At 45.7% G+C, this 22,320-nt stretch overlaps 1 protein-coding gene across 1 annotated transcript in view; it reads left to right on the top strand.

Moving 5' to 3' along the window:
- The window catches only part of RIOK1 (RIO kinase 1), an 862,653-nt gene that overhangs the window by 754,086 nt on the left and 86,247 nt on the right, over positions 1 to 22,320 (top strand). The window contains exon 15 of the mRNA XM_069613474.1: positions 10,097 to 10,150. Coding sequence (XP_069469575.1) covers positions 10,097 to 10,150 — 54 coding nt within the window. The remainder of the gene's footprint in view (positions 1 to 10,096; positions 10,151 to 22,320) is intronic.

The raw sequence follows: 22,320 nt of genomic DNA on the forward strand, positions 1-22,320 counted from the left end.
CCATCAAGTAATTTGGTAAAATCAGTGCCAGGGTGGGTAAGTAAATGCAAAGCATTTGTCTCCCCTGTCCTCCATAGGATAACATTGGGAACCAGTCCCTTTGTATCTTAACATTCCATTCCACTGCCTTTCAGTCATCAAACTGTGGTAATATCATTTGCAAGATAAGAATACAATTTACAATGGCCTGCTGAAGTTAGGGAAACTCACTTGTGACTTTGTTCCATCTTTACTGCGTTAATATACTTCTCTTGTGTTTGTCATTTGAATGCAATTTAAGAACCATTGGAGAATGTATATGTTTATTATTGAGTATTGTACGATAATATCACCTGCTAGTTTAATTTGTTTGTGTTTAAGGACTAGAGTAACTATTTGTATTTTTTTTTTCATCTTTTTATTGATTTTTGACAACAAAATTCTCTCCCCTTCCCTCCTTACCTCCCCCCCGGGCTTCCCATCGCTGCTCAAACGATATGGGATCACATCGTAAGGTTTCTTTTAAGACAGTTCCAAAAGTCTCAATCGTTGGGGACAACATTGGGCTCTGTAGTCCTCTTTTAAGAATGCCATGATCTCCCCTCAGTCCTAAGCTAATTCGGGCGTGTTTTTGTTCATTGCATAAGTAGCCAATTCCAATGCCACAAAGTCCCACACCTTGCGTATCCAGTCCTGCAAAGTAGGAACTACGGATCCTTTCCACCTCTAGGCAATAAGTAACAACCCCCCCAATGTAAGGATCACTTGCGCTTTTGTTTGACCACCGAATCCCCCTTCCTCCAGCCCCCATAGGACCAACACCGGAGAGCACTTCGCCCCCTCCCCGAAGACCTTGGCCTGTGCCTCCTGTAACTCTTTCCAAAATGGTTCAATTTTTGGGCATCTCCACCAGATATGGGACCCGGTGCCCGTCCCCCCACAGCCTCTCCAACAATCCTGCGTGACCACCTCAGAATAAATCTTATGCAGTCGAGCCGGTGTAAAATGCCAACCATAAAATATCTTATACCAGGCTTCTTGTAGTTGAGCAGCTTTGGCCACCTTTGGAATCATCTTCTATAGTCTCTCCCATTCATCCCTGCTAATTTCCTTCCCAATGATCCTTTCCCACCGAGCCATATAGGGCCACGTAGCTTGAGGAATGGCATTATCCAAGATTTTATATAGGTTCGACACCAGACCCCTAGAACCATCGTGGGTGGGGAATAATTTTTCAAATGGGATAAATTGGCGGGTGGCCGCCGATTTAATCTTGGTGTTCTTGAGCCAATGCCGCAATTGAAAGTATCAAAGCCTTTCTTTTTCCTCCACCTCAAAATCTTGCTTGGATTCTATAAAGGATCTGATGTCTAAGCCCTGATACATGTCCCATATGATTTGGCACCCTCCTTACTGCCACTGTCCAAATGACCCCTCCACCTTTCCTGGGGTGAATTACAAATGATTAAAAATGGGGTTAAAACGCGACGGAAAGGTCGTAATCCCAAGTATCAGCCATCTGCCTCGTTATTTCACATGTGCTGAGGTCTGTATTGGTGGGGTAACCACAGGACTTCCCTCAGATTGTCTTGGTACCGCCCAGTCCATTGCCACCCATTGCTTCCCCTTGGGGGGGTGAGAGCCACTCTGGTATACTCTGGAGCTGAGCTGCCTCATAGTTCAACTGAAATTTGGGGAGTAGTTCAACTGAAATTTGGGGAGTGCCATCCAACCCTCTATGCTCAGTGACATCAATTGGAATCAACTGACTCTTCCTTTTCCCTACCCAGGCGAAGTTCCCGGTCATCTTCCCCAATTCCCAAAAGAAACTGGATGGAAGGCCAATGGGATCGCCCGAAATAAATACAGTATCCGAGGGAGGGTTACCATTTTGACTGCTACCATTCTGCCCACCTAGGAAAGCTTGTGGTTCCTCCTCTTCTCGAAGTCCTTCTGTATTGCCTTCAACATGGGTGGTTAATTGGCTGCATATCAACTCGAAAACGAAGGTGTGATTGACACCCCATGTACTTAATACCACCCAGATGCCATATAAAAGGTGAAGACGCCTTTAGTGCGGTCACTTCACTTCCCCCCTCCATTAGGTTGCGCAATTCTGACTTGGTGAGGTTGATCTGTAGACCCGGTGCCTCTCCAAATCTCCCGAGTATCTTCCTACAAGCCCTTAGTGAGTCCTCTGGCCTAGTGAGTGACAAAAGCATGTCATCTGCAAACGCAGTGACTTTGTGCTGTTCTCCCCCAAAGGATATACCACACAGCTCCCCGTCCTCCCTTATCGACTGCAGTAAAGGCTCCAGGTTGATTGCATAGAACAGGGGGGAGAGAGAGGACACCCCTGCTTAGTCCCTCTACACAGGCTAATAAGTCAGGACAGGGACCCATTAACCATTAACCATCAGCCGCACCACCGGAGAATTATAATTGACCTGGATCATTCCCAAAACGTTCTCACCCAGACCCATCTTTCCCATCACCTTAAACAAAAATGAATACTCCACTCGGTAAAACGCCTTCTCAGGATCCAGGGAGAGGAGGACCGAGGCCATTGCTGTCTTCTGTGCCTTCTCTACCAAATACGGCAAGCGACTAATATTGTCAAATGTCTGTCTCCCAAGTACGAACCCTGACAGGTTTGGGTGGATGACAGCCCCTCTAGTCTGTTGGCTAAAATTTTAGTGTACACCTTAGCATCAACGTTTATCATGGCTATTGGCTTATAGGATGTGCATTTAGTAGGATCCTTGTTGGGCTTGCGAATAACATTTATTTTTAGCTTCTCCCATGGATGGGGAGATCAAACCTGCCCCTCCCCCCTTCCCGAAATGGTTAAATATATATATGATATGATATTTTATTCATATCGTGCTCGTACACCGGTGTTGCGACCAGGCAAAGGGAGGGGAAACAGGGAAAACTAAAACAACGATCTTACTAGGCCCAGTGACATTGAGAATGTCCAAGTGCATGGGGAAGGGAAAAAGGGGGGAAAGTGCATGGAAAGGGGGGACATTAGAAGGTGCTGAGCATAGGAGAGAGCAAAATAAATAGTAATACGTCAAATAGGAATAAATAAAGGTGATACACAGTAGTAGTGCAGCCGGAAAGTGACAAAGTGCTGGGTAAGTCAGATAGGGTGTATCTGATAAGTGCACAAACATTGTGGGTGGGGGACTGTATGTGTACAGCTACAGGCCCCAGTGCAAGGGGAGGCTCGGAGGCAGTGCAGGGGGGGTGGTAGGGTGAGAGGGGACCCGGGCCCAAATGACAGAGGGTGGCCAGGTGCACAGTGCTGAGAGAGAAAGCAAGTCAGCAGGGAAGAAGAGGAGCAAAGGCAGAAGCGAAGAGGAAGGTCTTGAGGTGCTTCCAGAACTGTAGATGGTTTTCCTCAAGTTTCAAGGTGGCAGGGAGGCTGTTCCACAAGGATGCCCCAGCTGAAGATCGAGATCTATCCCCAGCTCGTTTCTTTGAAAAACGACTGACCCTGAGGGAGTTAGAAGTAGAGGAGCAAAGGGCTTGAGAGGGGTGGTATTTACGCAGGGATAGTTGAAGATATTTTGGGCCCAAATACATTTGTTAGGTGGGGAACTAATACCCCAGCACAGGTTTTATAAAAGGATGCTGTGAATCTGTCGGGGCCCAGTCTTTTATTTGGAGGGAGTTCTATTATGATCCTCCGAACCTCTTCCATTGTAATGTCCTTGTCTAATGTCTCCTGCTCAGCACCCCCGCCCCACCTCCCCGGGCAAGTGAATTCCCTCCAGGAAGTGTATTTGTTGTTAGGTCGGGGGGTCTTGGGATGAATATAGGTCCTTATAATAGTCGGCAAAGCAATCTTGGATTTTTTCTGTTGCGGTGTGGCAGACCCCCAGGTCGTCCGTTACTACCCCAATAGTACTACTGCTTGCGGCCCCCCTTAACAATCGTGCCATAAGTACACCCAGTTGTCCAACAACTAGTCTAAACGCCCTCATTGAATTCCTCGATAGTCTCCTCCATCTGCCTCCCAGCTTCCTCGACCTTCACTCCAGTTGGGCCTCCAGGGTCCTCAGCTGCCTCTCCCTTTGTGCCTCTGCAGCTATACATTTCCCCCTTACTGTTGCCTTAAATGCATCCCAACGGATGCTCTCTCCCGTGTCCGAGCTCCTTTTGAGCTCAAAGAAGGCATTCATCTTTCCCTCCAGTTCCTCCCTGACAATTGGATCTTGCAGCAGCTCCCCCCGGAACCTTCACCTCCAGAGCCCCGTCCTGTGCCCCGCTAGATGCATCTTCGTTGACATGACACTACCTCATGGTCCGCTATTCCCAGTGGCCCTACCTCAACCCCCTCCACTGCCCCCATCAGTCGGGCAGAGACCCAGATATAGTCGATATGGGATTGTGTCCCGTGAACACTAGACAGGAATGTATATCCCTCTTTGTCCCCCATTACCCCTCTCCAGACATCACATAGTCCCAAAGTCTCGAACCTCTCTTGTAGAGTGACAGACGCACTGCCTCCATACAATCTACCGCCGGAGGACCTATTTCAAGCCCTATCCCAAGCCAGTTTGAGGTCTCCCATTAGTATTATATGTCCCTTCGCAATTCCAGTATGATTAGGAGTTCCCTCAGGAACGCCTCCTGCCCCGAGTTAGGCATGTAAACCGAGGCCATTGTATATGTCATTTCCATAAGGTCCCCCATTATTGAAATATATCTACCTCCTTTGTTCATCTTAGTTTCTTTCACATTAAAATCCACTCTATTCCGGATGGCCAGGGCGACTCCCGCTGTCTTATTAGGTCCCGAGGAATGAAACATTTGGGAGAACCTCTGCAATCTAAGTCTCGTCTGGTCCTTTTTCAGGAGGTGAGTCTCCTGAATCGCCAAGACGTCCGACCTGGAGGATTGAACAAATTGCTCCAATTCTTTCCTCTTAATAGGGGTATTCAACCCCCTCACATTATGTGTCGACCACTTGAATGGGAACTATTCTCATGCATTGCCTTATCCCATTCCCCCCTCCCTCCTCTACCTTTTTGATTCTTGATGCCTCCATCCCTTTCCCCTTCCCTGCAACCTCTCCCCTGTGTCTCAAACCCCAAACCCTGTGAACTGACCGTCCCTCCACTTCCTCTATTACAACCCCGTCCCCCATCCGCTTCCCCAACTTCAGGATGCCGTCTGCCCTCCCCTCCCTCGCCCTATCGAGGTTTCTTCCCCCCCGGACCACCCTGCCCTTACTGATGCCAAGATGGACCGTCCTCCGGTACTCCCTCCGCCCAAGCTCAATCCTCATCTTCCACCACCCCCTTGCATTTGTATATGTTCCAACTCCGATGGTCAGACTCCTTATCCATGTATCGGCCCACCGCCCTTAGTCTCTCCTCCTGGTTTCGCTTGTGGACCTCGCAGTGTGGCCCTCCTCCTGCACCTCTCCCCATGCATCGACCACTCACATGGCCTGGGCCTTGGATGGTTCTCATTTAGGGAAGGGCCCTCTCCCTGCCGGTCCGCTTCCCATTCAAACAGCAGGCCAAAAGTGAAGGTCCATCGTATAGAATTCCACACCGGGCCAGGTCGCTGACCACCGGTCCCATCTGCTGTCTCTTGAGAAGGGTACTAGTGGCCAGATCCTAGCTGCTATACATCACTGGCTCTTTTGTCCTGGCAGCACATAGTATCTCTTCCTTTTGTCCATATCTTGTGAATGCTGCCAGGACGTTGCTCGCTCTTGCATTAGGGCTTTAAGCCGGTCTGCCTGTTCTATGGATCCAATCAAGTTCTATTCCTTCCGGCTCTGCCCCTTTTAACAGACCTGCAAATATGTTCTGGGCTACTCCATTCACATCTCTGCCCCCCCCCCCACAGTTTCTGGCATGTCTTTAATTCGTATATTGACCCTCCTTAATCTATTTTCCATGTCTTCCATTTGTATTTCTAATTTCTGGGTGGCCACACTGAGACGTTCTCTGGCCTCCGAGTTTGCAGTGGTGTCTCTATCCACCTCCTGAAGGCCCCTCTCTAGGAGATCCATCCTCTCCCCCAGCTGGCCCACCTCCTGCCTCATTTCCACCAGAGCTGTGTTTAAATCAGAGGGCATCATTTGAAACTGGTCTTGAAAGGCCTTCATAAGTGTGGTTTGGAGTGTCATGAAGTCATTACAGAGGTCCTGCCTCATTATAGATGGCCCAGTCTGTGGGCTCTGTTTGATCAATTGGGATCGAGGTACACGTGCCCTCAATATGGGCTTGGACATTCGCCTTGGTGTCCCTCGGGGGTGGCCCCCCAATGATCGGCCCCAGTGGTGGGTTATTTTCTGGTGGTTGTCTCGCCCCCCTACTTCTCCAATGTTTCCCACTGTGTCCCTCCAAAGTGGAACTGGGCCCCTTGTCCCCAATGCTGCACTATGGGTCTGGGAAGTTTCTTCCTACAAGCCCTTAGTGAGTCCTCTGGCCTAGTGAGTGACAAAAGCTGCACTATTGGTCTCCCGAGTATCTTCCTACAAGCCCTTAGTGAGTCCTCTGGCCTAGTGAGTGACAAAAGCATGTCACTGTCACCAATTGTGAGTCACTCCTGGTTTGGGCTCTCACCCGGTGTCTATTTGGCTGCCACTGGCCGCTTCCCTATACTAGGTTCAGATGCAGAGTGTAGCCTGCCAGAGTCTTGTGTCGCTGTCACTTGGTGTCCGGGGGCGTGTGTGCGCTCTCCCTGGACCCCCATCTCACCCTGGGTTGTATCCTCCTCACCTTTGTTATAGGACGGGGGGGCCCTCCTCCTCACCTTTGTTATAGGACGGGAGGGCCCTCCTCCTTCCACTACTTCTTTTTCCTCCTCTGCTCGGGTGACGGGATGTGTTTTGGGCCCCATGCAGCTGCCTCCAGGATGGGCCTACGATACCATGGGGCACCACTTGGACACAAGAAAAGTGTGTCCATCAGGCACAGACTGCAACTCCACTTGCCCAGTCCGTATTCCTCCTTGCAGGATCCGCTCCGCTCTGCTTGTTCACCTGCTCGTTCTTCCAAGCCTGCAGATCAGTATTGGTGAGCGCTTTCAGGCCCCTGGGTAGTGGCACCACACAGGGCGCCAGTCCCCGCACTATCGGGTTGGCCCATTTTCTCTTCATTGGGACCACTCCTCTCTGCAGTCTCCCCTCTGTATGCCTTCTGAAGTTGTTGTCCTGTGTTGACAGGGACCTCCAGGCCTCCCCAGAATAATACTGCCTCGCTGACGCCAGGCCCTGCACAATCAGGCCGGAACGCTTATTCTTCTTGGGGACCACCGCTCGCTGCGGCTTGCCCTCTGCTTAACTTCTGCGCTTGCGGGAGACCCTGAGCCTCTGATTTTATTGATTTCATTGAAGACTCCAGGGGACACCTCTTTCTCTTGCTCCTGCCAGCTCTGCTGAACAGCTCTCCAGGAGTGGTGTATCTGCTGTTCACTCTTGAGCAGGTTCTGGAGCGACTGCCAGCATGTCTATCTAGTGTCGGTGGCCATTTTGGAATCAAATATTTGTGTTTTTCATACATTCCTGTCTAAAATGAATTATTGTGTGCTTCTGAGTGGACTCATTGTGGACCCCTGATCCCACTCACACTCTCCTGAGAATAGCCTTGACTACTCTCATTTGCTATTTTGATTGGGTTTTGGCTAACCTCTGAGTTCGGCTGTTTGCTATAACTAGGCTGACCTCCTAAAATCTGTCCAGTAGGACAGATTCTAGAAATCTATCTTCACAATCACTAGGGTTAAAATGGGAGCTCTGCTTCTGGCTTACGAAGGGAGAAAGAGAAAGTTGAATCTCTCCCTGAGCTGTGAGTCCTTACTTTCAACCGTCCGTAATCGGCTAAAAAGACTAAGATCAAAAGACTGAATGGGAGATTTGGCCGAATTTCGGCTGTACGAAAATACTGAACGGCTGAAAAGCTCGACCAAACCACCCATTCAGTGGCAGGGGCTGCGGCGGTGTCCCCTGCACCCTTGCTCACTATATTGTGAGTGGGGGTCGTGGTGTGTCCCCCGCAGCCGGTCCAAAAAAAAAAAGGAAAGGACCCTGCGGCGCCGCTTCCCGATCACGGAAGTGAAAGGGAACAGGCATTGTAGAGACACAGCGAGTAGGCAGCAAGGTAAGTAGGGGAGTGGGGGTCGGGTGGGGGCTAAGTTGGAAATGTTCAGGGGAGAAAAGACTGAAGGTTATTTCTGAAAAATAATCTTCGGTCTTTTCCCCCTCGAACATTTCCATCTCTGGCTTTCAACCGATCCAACGTCCCACTCTTCCCAGCGCAGTTGTTCCAAATTTTAGTAAAGCACTGACAAAATATTTATTTTCTGTGGATTTTTTACACCATTTTCTTACATTTAGTAGTTTACATGTAGCAAATAGACATTTTCTACACATATGTGTACTGTAAGGGCATATGGCGTTAAATATCTTCAGGGCCAAAACAACTCTTTCATGAAGGAATGGGGAGCAGTGCTGGAGTACTTGAAATCAGACTATATGGAACAATGGTGCCCACACAACGTCAAAATATCGGACATTTACAGCACATAAAGGTTCCCCAAGAGAAAACCAACGAGGACCCGAACCCTTCCGAGGGGGGGTGGCTTCAGGGAGCGGGGGAAGTTGGGGAGAGTAAGGGTGTTGATGTTAATTACGTGTAAAACAATAAAAACATGTTTAAAAAAATATAGGTGGCGTAAGGTCAAGCAGACAGTTTCAGTGGTTATTTCTCTGCCTCCCCGCAAACTGCACTACCCTCCCTCTTGCTGTCCATACACTTGCAGACATTTCCTTCTGAACTTCACTCCCCCCACCGTCCCCCCCCAGCTTTCCCCCTCTTTTTGCCCTTCTTTACTTTCAAGCTCACCAATCCCACTTAATTTTACTCTTCGTTCTCTGCATTGCAGCGACTTTCTCTTGCTTTGGGGCTGGTACAAAACACTCTGTGGCATTAACATGCAGATATTTAAATCAATTTGGCATATCAGCGGGTGATAAATTGTGCGTGATCCTCTGGCTTAACTGAGATAAACTATGTCCATGTTTAAAAAAAGATTTAAAGCAGATTTAACAAGTGAGTTTCCTTCATCAAGGATTCTACTCATTACTGTATATGTATTTTTGAATCATTTTTGACAGTGTCTAGGTACACAGTCTGGGCTGTGGCAGAGTACATACACAGGGCCTGGTTACAGGGCCTGGTTGAGGAGACAAATATTGTTTCAGAGATCCAACTGTAACGCCCACCCTGTGACCATCTCAAGGGATTGACCAACAAGCAATGGAAAATCCATGGAGGTGCCTATACCGCAACATTCTTGGTCTTACACAAAATGGTATAGCATGCTGTTTTCATTGTAATGCTTAGAACTTCGAACTTGAATTTGAATTTCGCTTCAATTAACTACTTCCCGCTTTGAAATAGAAACTGTATCTTGTATAAAGTAAGCCTTGCTTCCCTCTAGTAAGAAAGTACGCGTATTAAATCACGTAGCACATTTGCTTGAATTCCGATTAGCAAGCGCATTGTGTTCATCATATTCCTTATTTAATTTCATTTGTTTGTTCTTCAGCACTATAATGTACTTTATGCTAGCACTATTGCACGTTTTAATATAGTATATTGTCATATTCACTCAGAGAATTTTAAATGTGCTTCATAATTGTATGGATGATCTGCTCTTCGAGAGCAAACTGAAAAACTTAAAATGGCGAAATGTTTGCAAAGACTGGTAATCGTATGAATTGTAATGAGAACGTTATTGTGCGCATTTTTAACCTTTTTATCCTGTGGTTCTTTTTTTTTAATCTTCATGATAATTGTTGCTTTTTTATAATGTAACCTAATCACATAACATCTAATGAAGGTTTAAGAAGAATCAACATAATCTTTTTGTGTGTTAGGTGCTGTTGAGCCTAGACAAGACATGTGCTGGCAATATCCTAAAATACCTGTTAGCTTGCCACTTGGTGGCTGTGCCAGGCATGTGTTGACATTATTGGGGCATTTGGGGATGTACTAGACATGTGGCAGCTAAAGCAGATTGGCTTTACCAATGCTTGTTTTAATTTGAAATGCTATGCTTCTGACAATTGTATCTTTCTCTGCAGATCCTGTACCAGACTGTGACTGGATTGAAGATGGATTTATCTGGTGTTCAGACGGTAATCATATCATATAATCAGACCTGACAAAAGAATTATCATTTGCGTGCAATAAACATCCTTGACAAAAGGGGACTGTTCCCTACACTATATCAAACTGCATTGCCTCAAAGGAGCCAGTGTTTCTCAGTGTCAGCATTTAGTGGTTTAATATGCTTGTGAATTAGTGCATTGATGGTTTGATATTGCTTTTTTAAATTTGAAGTCTGTATTGCACATTTTTCTACTGTTATTTACATGTATTGCATTTTTGCTTAGCGGTTTACATGTGTAATTTGTGATTGGAAAATCGCAAAATGGCAGTCCATGCTAGTCTACCTTTTTGTAATTTTCTTTTCAAAAGGGTAAGCTGCAAATGCAATCACTTCAAGGGTCTCACAATTTTGGCAGATGAGGGAAGATGTGATCAGATTACTTACTATGATTGTACACTTAAGGGATAAAATTGAGAGTTGAGCCCATATTTACATCCATAGATCAGACCTTATTTAGGGAATGGGGACGCATATTTTTCTCACTTGCCGTGTTTGAGGTTTGATATGGAGTATTTTGCTTGTGGCAAATTAAGTCGCTGTGGTCATTTCAGGGATTTATGCATGTCGATTTGTATTCATTTGTGCATGTAACTCTGTCATGTGCACACATTATTGCGATCATGTGCTCTCACACTTGCATACATTCATGGCCACACCTCTGAGAAACTATCTCTGCTAGCTAATACCTAAGTTAATGTGCCGTTATGATAATGCCCACCACATACATTGCTGTATATTTCTCCTATGTCAGGTAGGTGGTGAAGTTTTGTAGCTCTGGGACAAGGTAACAGTCCATTCTATATCCTTTTTCATTTATAAACATCCACCTTTTCCTGTGTTGTTGGGGAGATTTGTTGCCTGCACGTTTGGGCTTTCTATGCACCTTGTTGCTTTCACTGTAGGCTGGGCAGGCCAGCTTTACTCTGTTCACTCAATTTGTTTATGCTGTATTCACAAGGCAGCCCTTAGGACAGACTATATGCGAGGGGTTGGGAAGGGGAAACACCAAGATGCAACAGTGTTACGTGTTGTTAACACAGGGGTTGTGGATAGTGCTGGAAATTGATAAAATGTACTGGGGGAACCCTCTCATCCTTGAAGGGGTGGTGCTGTGGGGATGTGGGGGCAGGTACGAGGGGCCCGGTCACGCAATGCAGTATCTCTTCATAGAACCCAATGCTTCCAATTTGCCTAAAAGCAAACAGCATTAAGGGAACGCACGTATGTCCAGACTTTTTAATTTTAAGCATGTCTTATTGTGATTCAGTGAGAAACCCTTTTGAGTGAATAATGGAAGTTGGGCTCTGCAGTTTTAATTGGTCACACTAACTCTTAGAAAACAATTGCTCTTCATTTCAGGACATATATACCAGTCTGGACAGCTACAACAAGTATGTGAGGCTTTGGCTGTTTCTGTATTGTGGTGAATCCAATGGGGTCGTCAAGAATTCCCTGGTGGTGACCTCCTTCCATGTGGCTTGGGGACGGCAGCCGCCAGCTAATCCTGACCCTGGGGTGCGTCTATATATACAAGGGAGGATCACATGAGAGGAGACAGTTACCTGGGGATGTCATGGCTTCCTTGGATAAGACATGCTATCCCCCATTTTGCTATGAGCAAGACCCCCTTTTATCGAATACCCTTAAGGCCTATTGCCATCCCCCTTTTAGGGAAAGTAGAAAAGCCTTTTCCCAACATCCTACAACTCTCATTTTTCGTTTAAAAACGAACAGCCCCAAGAATACGTTGTCTAAATGCTCCAAGAATGCCTTTACCAAAAACTATTCAGAAAACCGTCTTCAGTGTTAGGTCTCCTTCAAATAGAACTGATCTTCCATGTGACACCTTTGGAAAAGATCCTCCATCTATTATGCATCCGAAACCATTAATGGACTTTAATTCCCACAACCATCTAAATACTGAAATGAGGAGGATGAAGGAATTGACAACAAGCAACAAGTGGAAGACATCTGTGTGTGGGGCATTTAAATATGTGAACTAAAAGGTAAGAAGCAGCTCAGGAGAAGACGTGACTGCCGCAGGGAAGGCGGACGGAGGCTGGATGCACAAGTGAACGTCCAGAAGATGGGGGCACGAGCCGGCGTGGCGGAGTGAGGGAGCTCACCGGCAGAGAAGGAAAGAGACATGGTGCGAGAGAGGCATGCGTGGAGATGCCAAGAACCGACAGAAAGGTTCCTGGGTGTCCGACAGACAAGAGAAGCAGCGTGGCTCTTACCAGAGAAGCCAGCGTGCCGGAGCGGGGCTTCGAGGAAGCGGGGAGAGACGTCTGAGCTGCCCAGAGCAGGAAGCAGGCGGCAAAGGTATGCCGCATAAGCACAAGCACACCCAAAAAGGCTACAGAGAACCGGTGAGTGTACCATAGCAGAGTGGGGATCCCCGGGCATTTTGGCGGCCACGTCAAAGAGAAATAGAACATTGTGAAGTTACAGAAAGTGAAATGACAAGAAGAATGTTTATGAATCAAAAAGGTGGAAGATTTTGAATATTGTGTAACTGCTAAAAGTGAAGAAATGAGGATATTGTTTGCCAAGTAGGTCTACCAAGCCAACCAGAAAGGTATATGCTACTTGGCGATAAAGAGAGACGTTAAGACAAGTCCTCTTAAGCATACACCAGGCAGTTGTGAATATAAGAGTGAATACAAGAGAAGTTTTGGCAGGCAAGTACACCAGGCAGCTGAAAGTGCATGAAGAGTCCTCTCAAGGGAGCATACCAGGCAGATTGCAAATCTACAAAGAGTATCAAGCAGACACAGTGTTTGTTAAACAAGCAAGGGACTTGTGCTGCAAAAAGGAACTTTTTGTTAAAGAGGAACTTACATGGCTCAACTGTGTTTGTCTAACAGGATTGCTGTGGGCCAAGAAAGATACAAATGAGCTGTTAGACCCAGAGACATTTGTGATACCAGTGAAGAATCCAAGTGAAGGAAATCCCCCTCTGGAATTAAGGTCCTTTCCAATTTGGAGAACATTTCCGTTGAAGTTGTTCTGTTTTAGTTTGCGAACACTTTTGCCAATAACAGGTTAAAGATATTTACCTTGTCACTTTATTATTTGTTTTTTGTGAGGATCAGGATAGATTGTTTTGGACACAAGGATGGTTTTTTGATTCATGACATCTTAACAAAGACAGATCCTTTGTTTTTGGTTTGGGGTAGGGAAATTCCTCTTTATAATAGGATCAGCGAGGCATTTACACCAACCCATTTCAGTTGAATAAATGTCTTTAACCAAAAACATGACAACTTTGTGTCTGGCTTTCATTTCTGACCCCTCCCAGTATTCAGTTGCCCATGTCGAGTCTACTGAAAGCGTCTGTTGAAACGTTGGTTGCTTGTGCATGTGATAAAACTGCTTCAGAAAATCTCGCTGGGAGCATCCTATTCTGAAGCTGAGTTGTCACAAGCACAAGCAACCTGCGCTTCATTGAGCAGACAGCTTTCAGAAGACTTATGAGTGCTGCAGAGTCTTCTAATAGCCACCTGATCATTGAAAGGCGGGTGTGAGTGTTGTGGGCAAGCCCGTGGGTCTGGGGACAAGGCGACAAGACATGTCTTGCTGAAGCCCCGCTCTGTCATGTTCCGGCCCACTTCCTGTGCTGGTTGTGGATCCGGTTGCTGTGAAAAAGTGCAGTAATTTAAATGGATGTAGCACATATATTAAGCCAACACCTCTACCAGGATTGCCCATGCACGAACAAGCAAGAAAGTTGCAGTATGTTATTCTGACTGCATTGCTTTTGAATTGTATTTTGCTTCTATTTTTCATCTGTGCTTTTTAATTTCCTTTCCCCAAACTTCCCTTGTTCTTTTAGGTTGTGCATACTTGTGTTCACTGTTTTGCTACTTTATTTATTTTCATTTGCTGCATCAGAGACTTAAGTCTCTTTACACTGCTTGTCCCCTTCCAGTCACATGACTACCTCTGGCGCCACTTATGTGCCAGCTGGGTAGACAGTGTAGTGGGTGCGCCTAATACATGCCAAAGGTGCTCCAAATGCAAGGTCGTCTGGGCCTCCTCCGAAGAGTCCACAAGTACCTATCTTTGGTCACGACCGACAGACCCATCTGCTCTCCTTCTGTGCGTGATATATTTGTGAGTTTTACAATAGAGTAAGAGGAAGGTGGGCCAACTAGACCAGAGATGACAGCTAGCTATTGCTTAAATCATAGTAGCATCATATTTATTGTACAAATACAATCACAGTTGTGCACAAAATTACAGTTGTGCAAAAAGTTAACAAAATTCGGCTCAGTGTACCAAACAACACATCCCTCTATGTACTATTCATTTATAACTTACACACGCATTCATCATACTCACATACATTGGGACAAACTAGTGATATGTTATTGATATCACAAATATAGTTATCTGTCATTGATATCACAAATATAAATAAGACGGGTCCTTTCGTCTCTACTCAAATTGTCTGCATGATAGTTTTTCTTCTTTAGAGTAATAAGAACTTGTTTTGTCACTCAGTTCTCAAACTTAATGATTTCCGGGGGGCAGGTATGTGGACGGGGAGTAAAATTTGATTTCATTTTTAGTCCTGTGATGTTAATTTCTCCTGGGTCGGAGACCTGGTCTCCCACGTTCTTTTGGTTTTGATTAGGTGTGTATATTTCAAAGAAGTGTTTCAGCCTAATATTTCTGAAGGACCGCTGTAGTTCCAATTCTACGTTAAGCGGATCTGCCTTGGTGACAGGGATGTAGGAAAGTCCTTTAGCAAGGAGATTTTTCTCTGTAGGGTTAAGACTATGAGACCTTTGTGTTATGAATAGGCAACGCAGAATTGGCCATTGCACTCCGTCCTGAAGAAGGTTGACCAAAAATTACCGGACAAAGGGACCTCCACCCTTGCTGAGAGAACTCAAGCGAAACATATGTCGACAACAGTTTTCTAACCCCTGAACACAGACAGAGGGTCACATTGTAATATAAGAGTGTTAAGCTGACATTTGTTTGATTCACATTTGTGATATTAATGACATATCACTAGTTTGTCCCAATGTATGTGAGTATGATGAATGCGTGTGTGAGTTATGAATGAATAGTACATGGAGGGATGATGTGTTTGGTACATTGAGACGAATTTTGTTCACTTTTTGCACAACTGTGATTGTATTTGTACAATAAATATGATGCTTCTATGATTTAAGCAATCGCTAGCTGTCATCTCTGGTCTAGTTGGCCCACCTTCCTCTTACTAATTGCCTAGAGGACCATAGACGTTAATCAGGCTTCCCTTATCTTTTCCTGCACATGAATTGACGACGCAAACAGCCTCTACCTAGGAATGCTGTAAAGACTTAACATGAAACTCCAAAGGGTGCAAAATACAGCAGCCAGTATCATATTAAGACTAAACAGAAGAGGCCACATCACTTCAGCACTGAAAACCCTACAATGGTTACCAGTAAAAAAGTGCATCAAATTCAAAGCACTCTGCATCACCCACAAAGCCTTGCACAGACAAGAGCATAATTCCTCCAATGCAAGATTAGCTGGTATTGCCCACGAAGGGAACTAAGATCCAGCAAAGACTTACAAATACAGGCAAAGCACTACGTAAAAAGAAAATTTGGCGGTACTGCGATCTCATGTCTAATTGCTAACATCTGGAACAACATCCCCAAAGAAATTAGAACCACAGATGACTGCTTAACCTTCAGGAAACTGCTCAAAATCTGGCTATTCAGCAGACAATGACAACCTCGAAGAGACACCGGCAACAACACCACCACAGACAAACAACTAGAGAGGAGATGAGGAGGGCCAAAAGAACCGCAAAAAAGAATCTGGTCATGAGGCATTGTTAGGGAGAATTCTCAGAAATGTGCTAATTCCTCTCTACCTTAGAGACCCCCAGCTCTTTTGCTGGACTCTAGAACTTTTTCATTTTTACCTGGAGAGGGTTAGACCCTTTTTCCCCACTCTCTCATGTATTTAATGTGATTTTAACTCTGTTTCTTTTGGTTTTTGGAGTCTGACAAATTCCATAGGTATCTTTTTACATTGTAGCACACAGCACCTTCAGTGCAGTGCTACAGGGAAGTCTTTCAGATTTCCCCAAAGGTTTAAACACCTTTCTCTTGGATAACTACTGTTTCCAAGGGCAGTAAAGTGAAATTGACTTTACTTTATAATTGTAACTTTCTAGACCCAGCACACACTATCTTACAATAGAGTGCTGGAGGGGTTACCTAGTATCCCCTTTTTCTAACTTCTCATGTAACATTTTTATGTTACCCTTTCTACGATGAATGGCTCGTGGCAGTGGTTTACTTTTTACTACTGTGGTGTGTCTTTACCACGGGCTGCGTTCGCAGCTGCAGTAAAGCACCCTTGGGTGCCATTTTTATCAAAATGTCTCCGGTCTTCTTTTTTCGCCATTTCTCTGTGGAAAGGTCCTTCTTGAGATTTACTCTGCGCGCCAAACCAGGTTTGCTCCCTTTGTTTGTTTTGTCTTTGGCAGGATTCACGAGTGATGGAATGCACTCTTAGATGATTGGCCGGCTGGCTGTCCAGCAAGGACAGCCACCCTGCTGGGTGATTGATGACAGTCAGAGTGGGATGAATGGGAAAAACCTGCATGAAAGGCAAGGCTTTTTGTCTTGGAAGGCAAAGTCGACCACTGGACGGCGGAATCCGAAGAAGAGTTTGAAGAAGACGCCTGCTGCAACTCCTGGACCGTTGGTTTGCCTGGTGAAGCCCTGCTGTTGTGCTGAAACTCCACTTTCGTTTCGACTAGAGAAGCCCTGCAAGGACGACTTCTCCCCTTGAGTTGGTGGGACCAATCAACTCCAAAGTAAGCCACCTGGACATTCTTCTCGGCGCTGGTTGAATTTCCATTGCTGTCGCTGCTGGAACCGAATAGCCAGGTAGAGGAACACCAGTTTGTGTGCGTTGCTTTTAAGTTAGCCAAGAGCTCCAGGAAGATCTTCCGAACTCCCTGGAAGCAGGACTGGCAGAGCCTGAGCCCCTTCAACAGAGTGCGGGACCCCAGAAGCAAGGAAGGTCCATCTCGACCACCAAGAACCACGGTGTTGCTGTGTGCGGTAGACGCAAGGAGCTGAAACACTGAAGTGGCACTTGTTTGAAGAGTGCCGGTTGCTGTCGGTAACCGTCCCATTGCAGTGCAGGAGTCCCTAGATGTCCCCACAACAGAGGCCCAGGAACACAGGATCTGCAGAGCTGCACAGGAACAGAAGTCATCTGCTGCATTTTTTTATTCTAACTAAAGGTACTGTGAAAGTCTAAGAGTCTGTATCTCTTGTTATAGATTTGCTTCTACTCTTCACAAGCCTAACATCTTGTGGCCCTACATTGATTATTCTTTTTCATCAAAGACTTCTAAAACATTGTCCAAAGACTTTTCTTACTTACCTGCAAGAAGTGCTTCAGCTACATAGACTTTTGCCCATTTACTTTGGCTTAGCCTGTTTCCACTGAAAGACTCTTCTCTCTTCTGACATTGGAGAGGGCTGAAAAGTATTTGGCTGCTTAGGAATATTTGTGATCTCTTGTTTGTTCTAATAACCTTTTCTTTGACACTCATCTCAGTGCTATTCTAAATCCTAACAGTAACATATCAAGGTCCACAGTGTCTGAACTATTGAAGTCACCTGAGGGTAGATGAAGTGCCTGTGTGTCATCCCCAATGGGTGTTTACTGATTTAGAAACCAAGAGTGTGTATTTTGAAGGTATTTGTGTGTTGCTATCCTATTGCTCCCTTCTAAAGAAGGCTTAATCAAATGACCGGTAAATAAATAAATCATTGTTTTATCGAGAAACCTTGAGTATAAGTGTTTGTTTGAATACCTGTCACTGTGAGTCTTTGTGTAGACACTCTACAACTCACATTGATCCCTCTTGAGGAAGGCCTGGCTGCTCTGCCACACTACCAACCTGTGTAGTTCAGACTTATACCAAAGGCTAAGATTGTTGCAGTGCACCCTAAGGGTACTACCCTAAATCTTTACGTAACAGGCATCCAAAGGCCCGCGCCAGAGGCTCCAACAAACTGACCGACTTTACTAACCCACTTTCCCTTCCTGCTCCTCCTACTAACTGACACCACTACACCAGACACGGACTAGTCACACTCCACATAAACAAACCGAGAACCATTACTATGTCCACACCTAGAGTGAACACCCACATAGTCCATAAAACCATCAACAATGCAACTACACAGCAAGATGCCAGATTATCCTAAAGCTACAACCACCTGTGACCCTGGATCTCTTATGGACACTACTTACCCAGTGGCCACGACCAACCCATCATAACCCACACAACACAATAACACCAACACAAAACACTAACACACCCCCGAGGCACTGAATCTTACCCATACCGTTACAATGCACAAGGCCTCTCACAAAACGATCACATGCAAAATAACACTCACAGACACTAGTTCTCCCGGTTCTGAATCTTTCCTCCCACCTTATCCCCACTAACCCTCCTCTCTTGCAGAGCCACACAAGGGACTGGAGACTATCCCTGGGTGATAGCGGTGCACGGTACAAATCAACATAACAAAACATAACATGCATTGGACTGTTAGGACTTTCTCCAGGAAAATGCCCCTGATTTCACGTGCATCACTGAAACTTGTTTTAGTGATTCTACCGGCCCCTCAGTGGTCCAGCTTTTTCTGCCCGATTACAAAATTCTTCACTGTGATCGTGTGGCTAATCACCCTGGGGGTGGCGTTCTCATCATTTTTAAATCTTGATATTCTGGCAATGTGCTATCTTTGGATCATTATTTTAAAATGGAAGCGCTACTCGTACGCTTCATTTTATCTGGATCATTGACTCTGCACTTTGTGATTGTCTACTGTTCTCGTTTCTTATCCTAGCTTTTCTTCCTGTTTCAGATCCTTGCTTTTCTGATTCCTTCTGTGAGCCTGCTGCTGATCTGCAGCTCCATTTGTTACACTTCTGTATTGTTGGTGATATTAATCTTAAGCTTGCCGATCCGACCGACCCCCAAGCTCTGACATTTGTTGCTGCCAAGGACGATCTCTCCTTGTCACAGTTGATCACTTATCCTACTCGCTGTCTCTGCAATACTCTTGATGTCATATTTGCCCCTAACTCAGGCAACTTGGTCTATCTGGCTCTGCCTATCACCTGGCCGGACCATTATGTTGTTCCCTTTACCTGGGAAAGTACAGTCTCGCCTATGAGGGATACATTTCTCCCATTCTGCAGTAGCAGTTGGTAGCCTGTTAGGTACAGATTTGGAGTAGTACCCTTAGGGTGCACTACAACAATCTCAGCCTCCTGGCAATAGGACTCAACCTTTGGTATAAGTCTGAACTACACAGGTTGGTAGTGTGGCTGAGCAGCCAGGCTTATCTCAAGAGGGGTCAATGTGAGCCGGAGAGTGCTTACACAAAGATTCACAGTGACAAGTATTCAAACAAACACTTAAACTCAAGGTTTCTTGAGACAACAATTATTTATTTATTTACCGGTCATTTGATTAAGCCTTCTTTAGAAGGGAGCAGTATAATAGCAACACACAAATACCTTAAAAATAACACTCTTTGTTCCTAAATCAGCAAGCACCTATTTGGGATGCCACACAGACACTTCCTACACCCTCAGATGACATCAATAGTTAAGACGTTGTGGACCTTGGCATTTAAAATAGCACTGAGATGTGTTAAAGAAAAGGTTATTAAGAACAAGCAAGAGATCACAAATATTCTTAAGCAGGCAAATATTTTTCAACCCTCCCCAGTGTCAGAAGAGAAAAGTCTTTCAGTGAAACAGGCTAGGCCAATGTCAATAAGCAAAAGTCAACATAGCTTAAGCACTTCTTGCAGGTAAGTAAGAAAAGTCTTTGCACAATGTTTTAGAAGTCTTTAGTGAAGAAGAAGAATCAATGTAGGGCCACAAGCTGTTAGGCTTGTGAAGAGTAGAAGCACATCTACAACAAGAGGTAAGTTCTCTTAGACTTTACAGTACCTTTAGTTAGAAGAATTTGCAGCAGATGACTTCTGTTCCTCTGCAGCTCTGCAGATCCTGGTGTTCCTGGGCCTCAGTTGTGGGTACAAGAGGGAGGACTTCTGGGGACTGCTGCACTGCAATGGGACGGTTACCGACAGCAACCGGCAAACTTCAAACTCGTGGCAATTCGGTGTTTCAACTCCTAGTGTCTACCGCAAACAGCACCATCGTGGTTCCTGACTGTCGAGATGGGCTTTCCTTACATCTGGGGGTCCAGCACCTGTTGAGGTGACTCAGGCTTGGTCAGTCCTGCTTCCTGGGAGTCCGGAGGATCTTCCTGGAGCTCTCGTCCAGCTTAAAAACAAGGCACACAAACTGGTGTTCCTCTCCCTGGCATTTCGGTTTCCAGCAGCAACTCTGTGGAAATTCAACCAGCTCCGAGAAGGATGTCCAGGTGGCTTACTTTGGAGTTGATTGGTCCCACCAACTCAAAGGGAGAAGTCGTCCTTGCAGGGGCTTCTCTGTCAATACGAAATTGAAGTTTCAGCACAGCAGCAGGGCTTCACCAGGCAAACCAATGGTCCAGGAATTGCAGCAGGCGTCCTCTTCAAGTTCTTCGGATTCCTTCGTCCAGTGGTAGACTCTGCCCTCCAAGCCAAAAAGCCTCACTTTTTATGCAGGTTTCTCCTATTCATTCCAGCCTGGCTGTCCATCACCCAGCAGGGTGGCTGTCCTTTCCGAAAAGCCAGCCGGCCAATCACCTAGGAGTGCATTCCTGTCTCCTAGGAGACTAAGCACAGGGAGTTTTGGGCACCTCCCTCACTTCCTGCCCCCATCAGACACCCTGGAGCCAGAGGCGGGCTTCACTCGTGAATCCTGCCAAAGACAAAATGAACAAAGGGACCAAACCTGGTTTGGCGTGCAGAGTAAATCTTAAGAAGGACCTTTGCACAAAGAAATGGCTAAAAAAGAAGACTGGGGCCATTTTATCAGAAATGGCACCCAAGGGTGCTTTACTGCAGCTGCAAACTCAGCCCGCTGTAAAAGACATGCCACAGTAGTAAAAAGTAAACCACTGCCACCAGCCATTCATCGAGCAAAGGGTAACATAAACATTTTACATGAGAAGCTAGACAAAGGGGATACTATGTAATCCCTCCAGCACCCTATTGTAAGATAGTGTGTGCTGGGTCTAGAAATTTAAAAGTGTAGGTAAAGTCATTTTCACTTTACTGCTCTTGGAAACAGTAGTTATCCAAGAGAAAGGTAGTTCAACCTTTGGGGAAATCTGGAAGACTTCCCTGTAGCATTACACTGAAGGTGCTGTGTGCTACAATGTAAAAAGATGCCTATGGAGTTTGTCAGACTCCAAAAACCAAAAGAAACACAGAGTAAAGATCACATAAAAATACATGAGAGAGTGGGAAAAAAGGGTCTCACCCTCTCCAGGTAAAAATGAAAAAGTCCTAGAGTCCCCAAAAAAGCTGGGGGTCTCTAAGGTATAGAGGAATTAGCAAATTTCTGAGAATTCTCCCTAACAAGGCCTGTCCCTCATGGTGAAATCACTGCTTGTTTCTTTTCATCTTTGCGCTAATGCCACTCCATTTGGTCTTGAGACTATCTCTCAAGTCTTTGTTACTTTGGCTGATCATCTTGTACCGCTTAAGCTCCGCACACCAAGGGCTTGAGGTTCGGAACCCTGATTTAGTGAATCTCTTTGATCACTTCGGTTGGCACAGAGGCAGGCAGAATGAAAATGGCTTTTGCACTAGTACCCTTTCAGCGTTCGTCTCTAATCTATCACGTAGCGATGTCTGAACCTAAACGTGTTTATTTCTCTCATTTAGTGGAAGTATCCTGGAACTTTTCAGAGTGCTTGACTTCCTGTCCTCTGTCTCCACACAATCTGTTATCCCTTCTCAGTCGTTGTGTGACTCCCTTTTTACTTTTTTCACTGAATAAATCGATATGATTCATGACCACATAGCTTCAGCAAGAGGGGAGTTGATGCCTTCTCCTTGTGTATCTTTCATCCCCTGCTCCTCCCACTCGTGGTCATCCTTTCCACTGGTCTTGCAGGCTGAAGTTGCCATGGCGCTCGCTAGACTTAAATCTGCTTCCCCTTCCGATCCGCTGCCT

The sequence above is a fragment of the Ambystoma mexicanum genome, chromosome 5p (genome assembly GCF_040938575.1).
Source record: "Ambystoma mexicanum isolate Mex_15411 chromosome 5p, UKY_AmexF1_1, whole genome shotgun sequence".
Lineage (NCBI taxonomy): Eukaryota > Metazoa > Chordata > Amphibia > Caudata > Ambystomatidae > Ambystoma > Ambystoma mexicanum.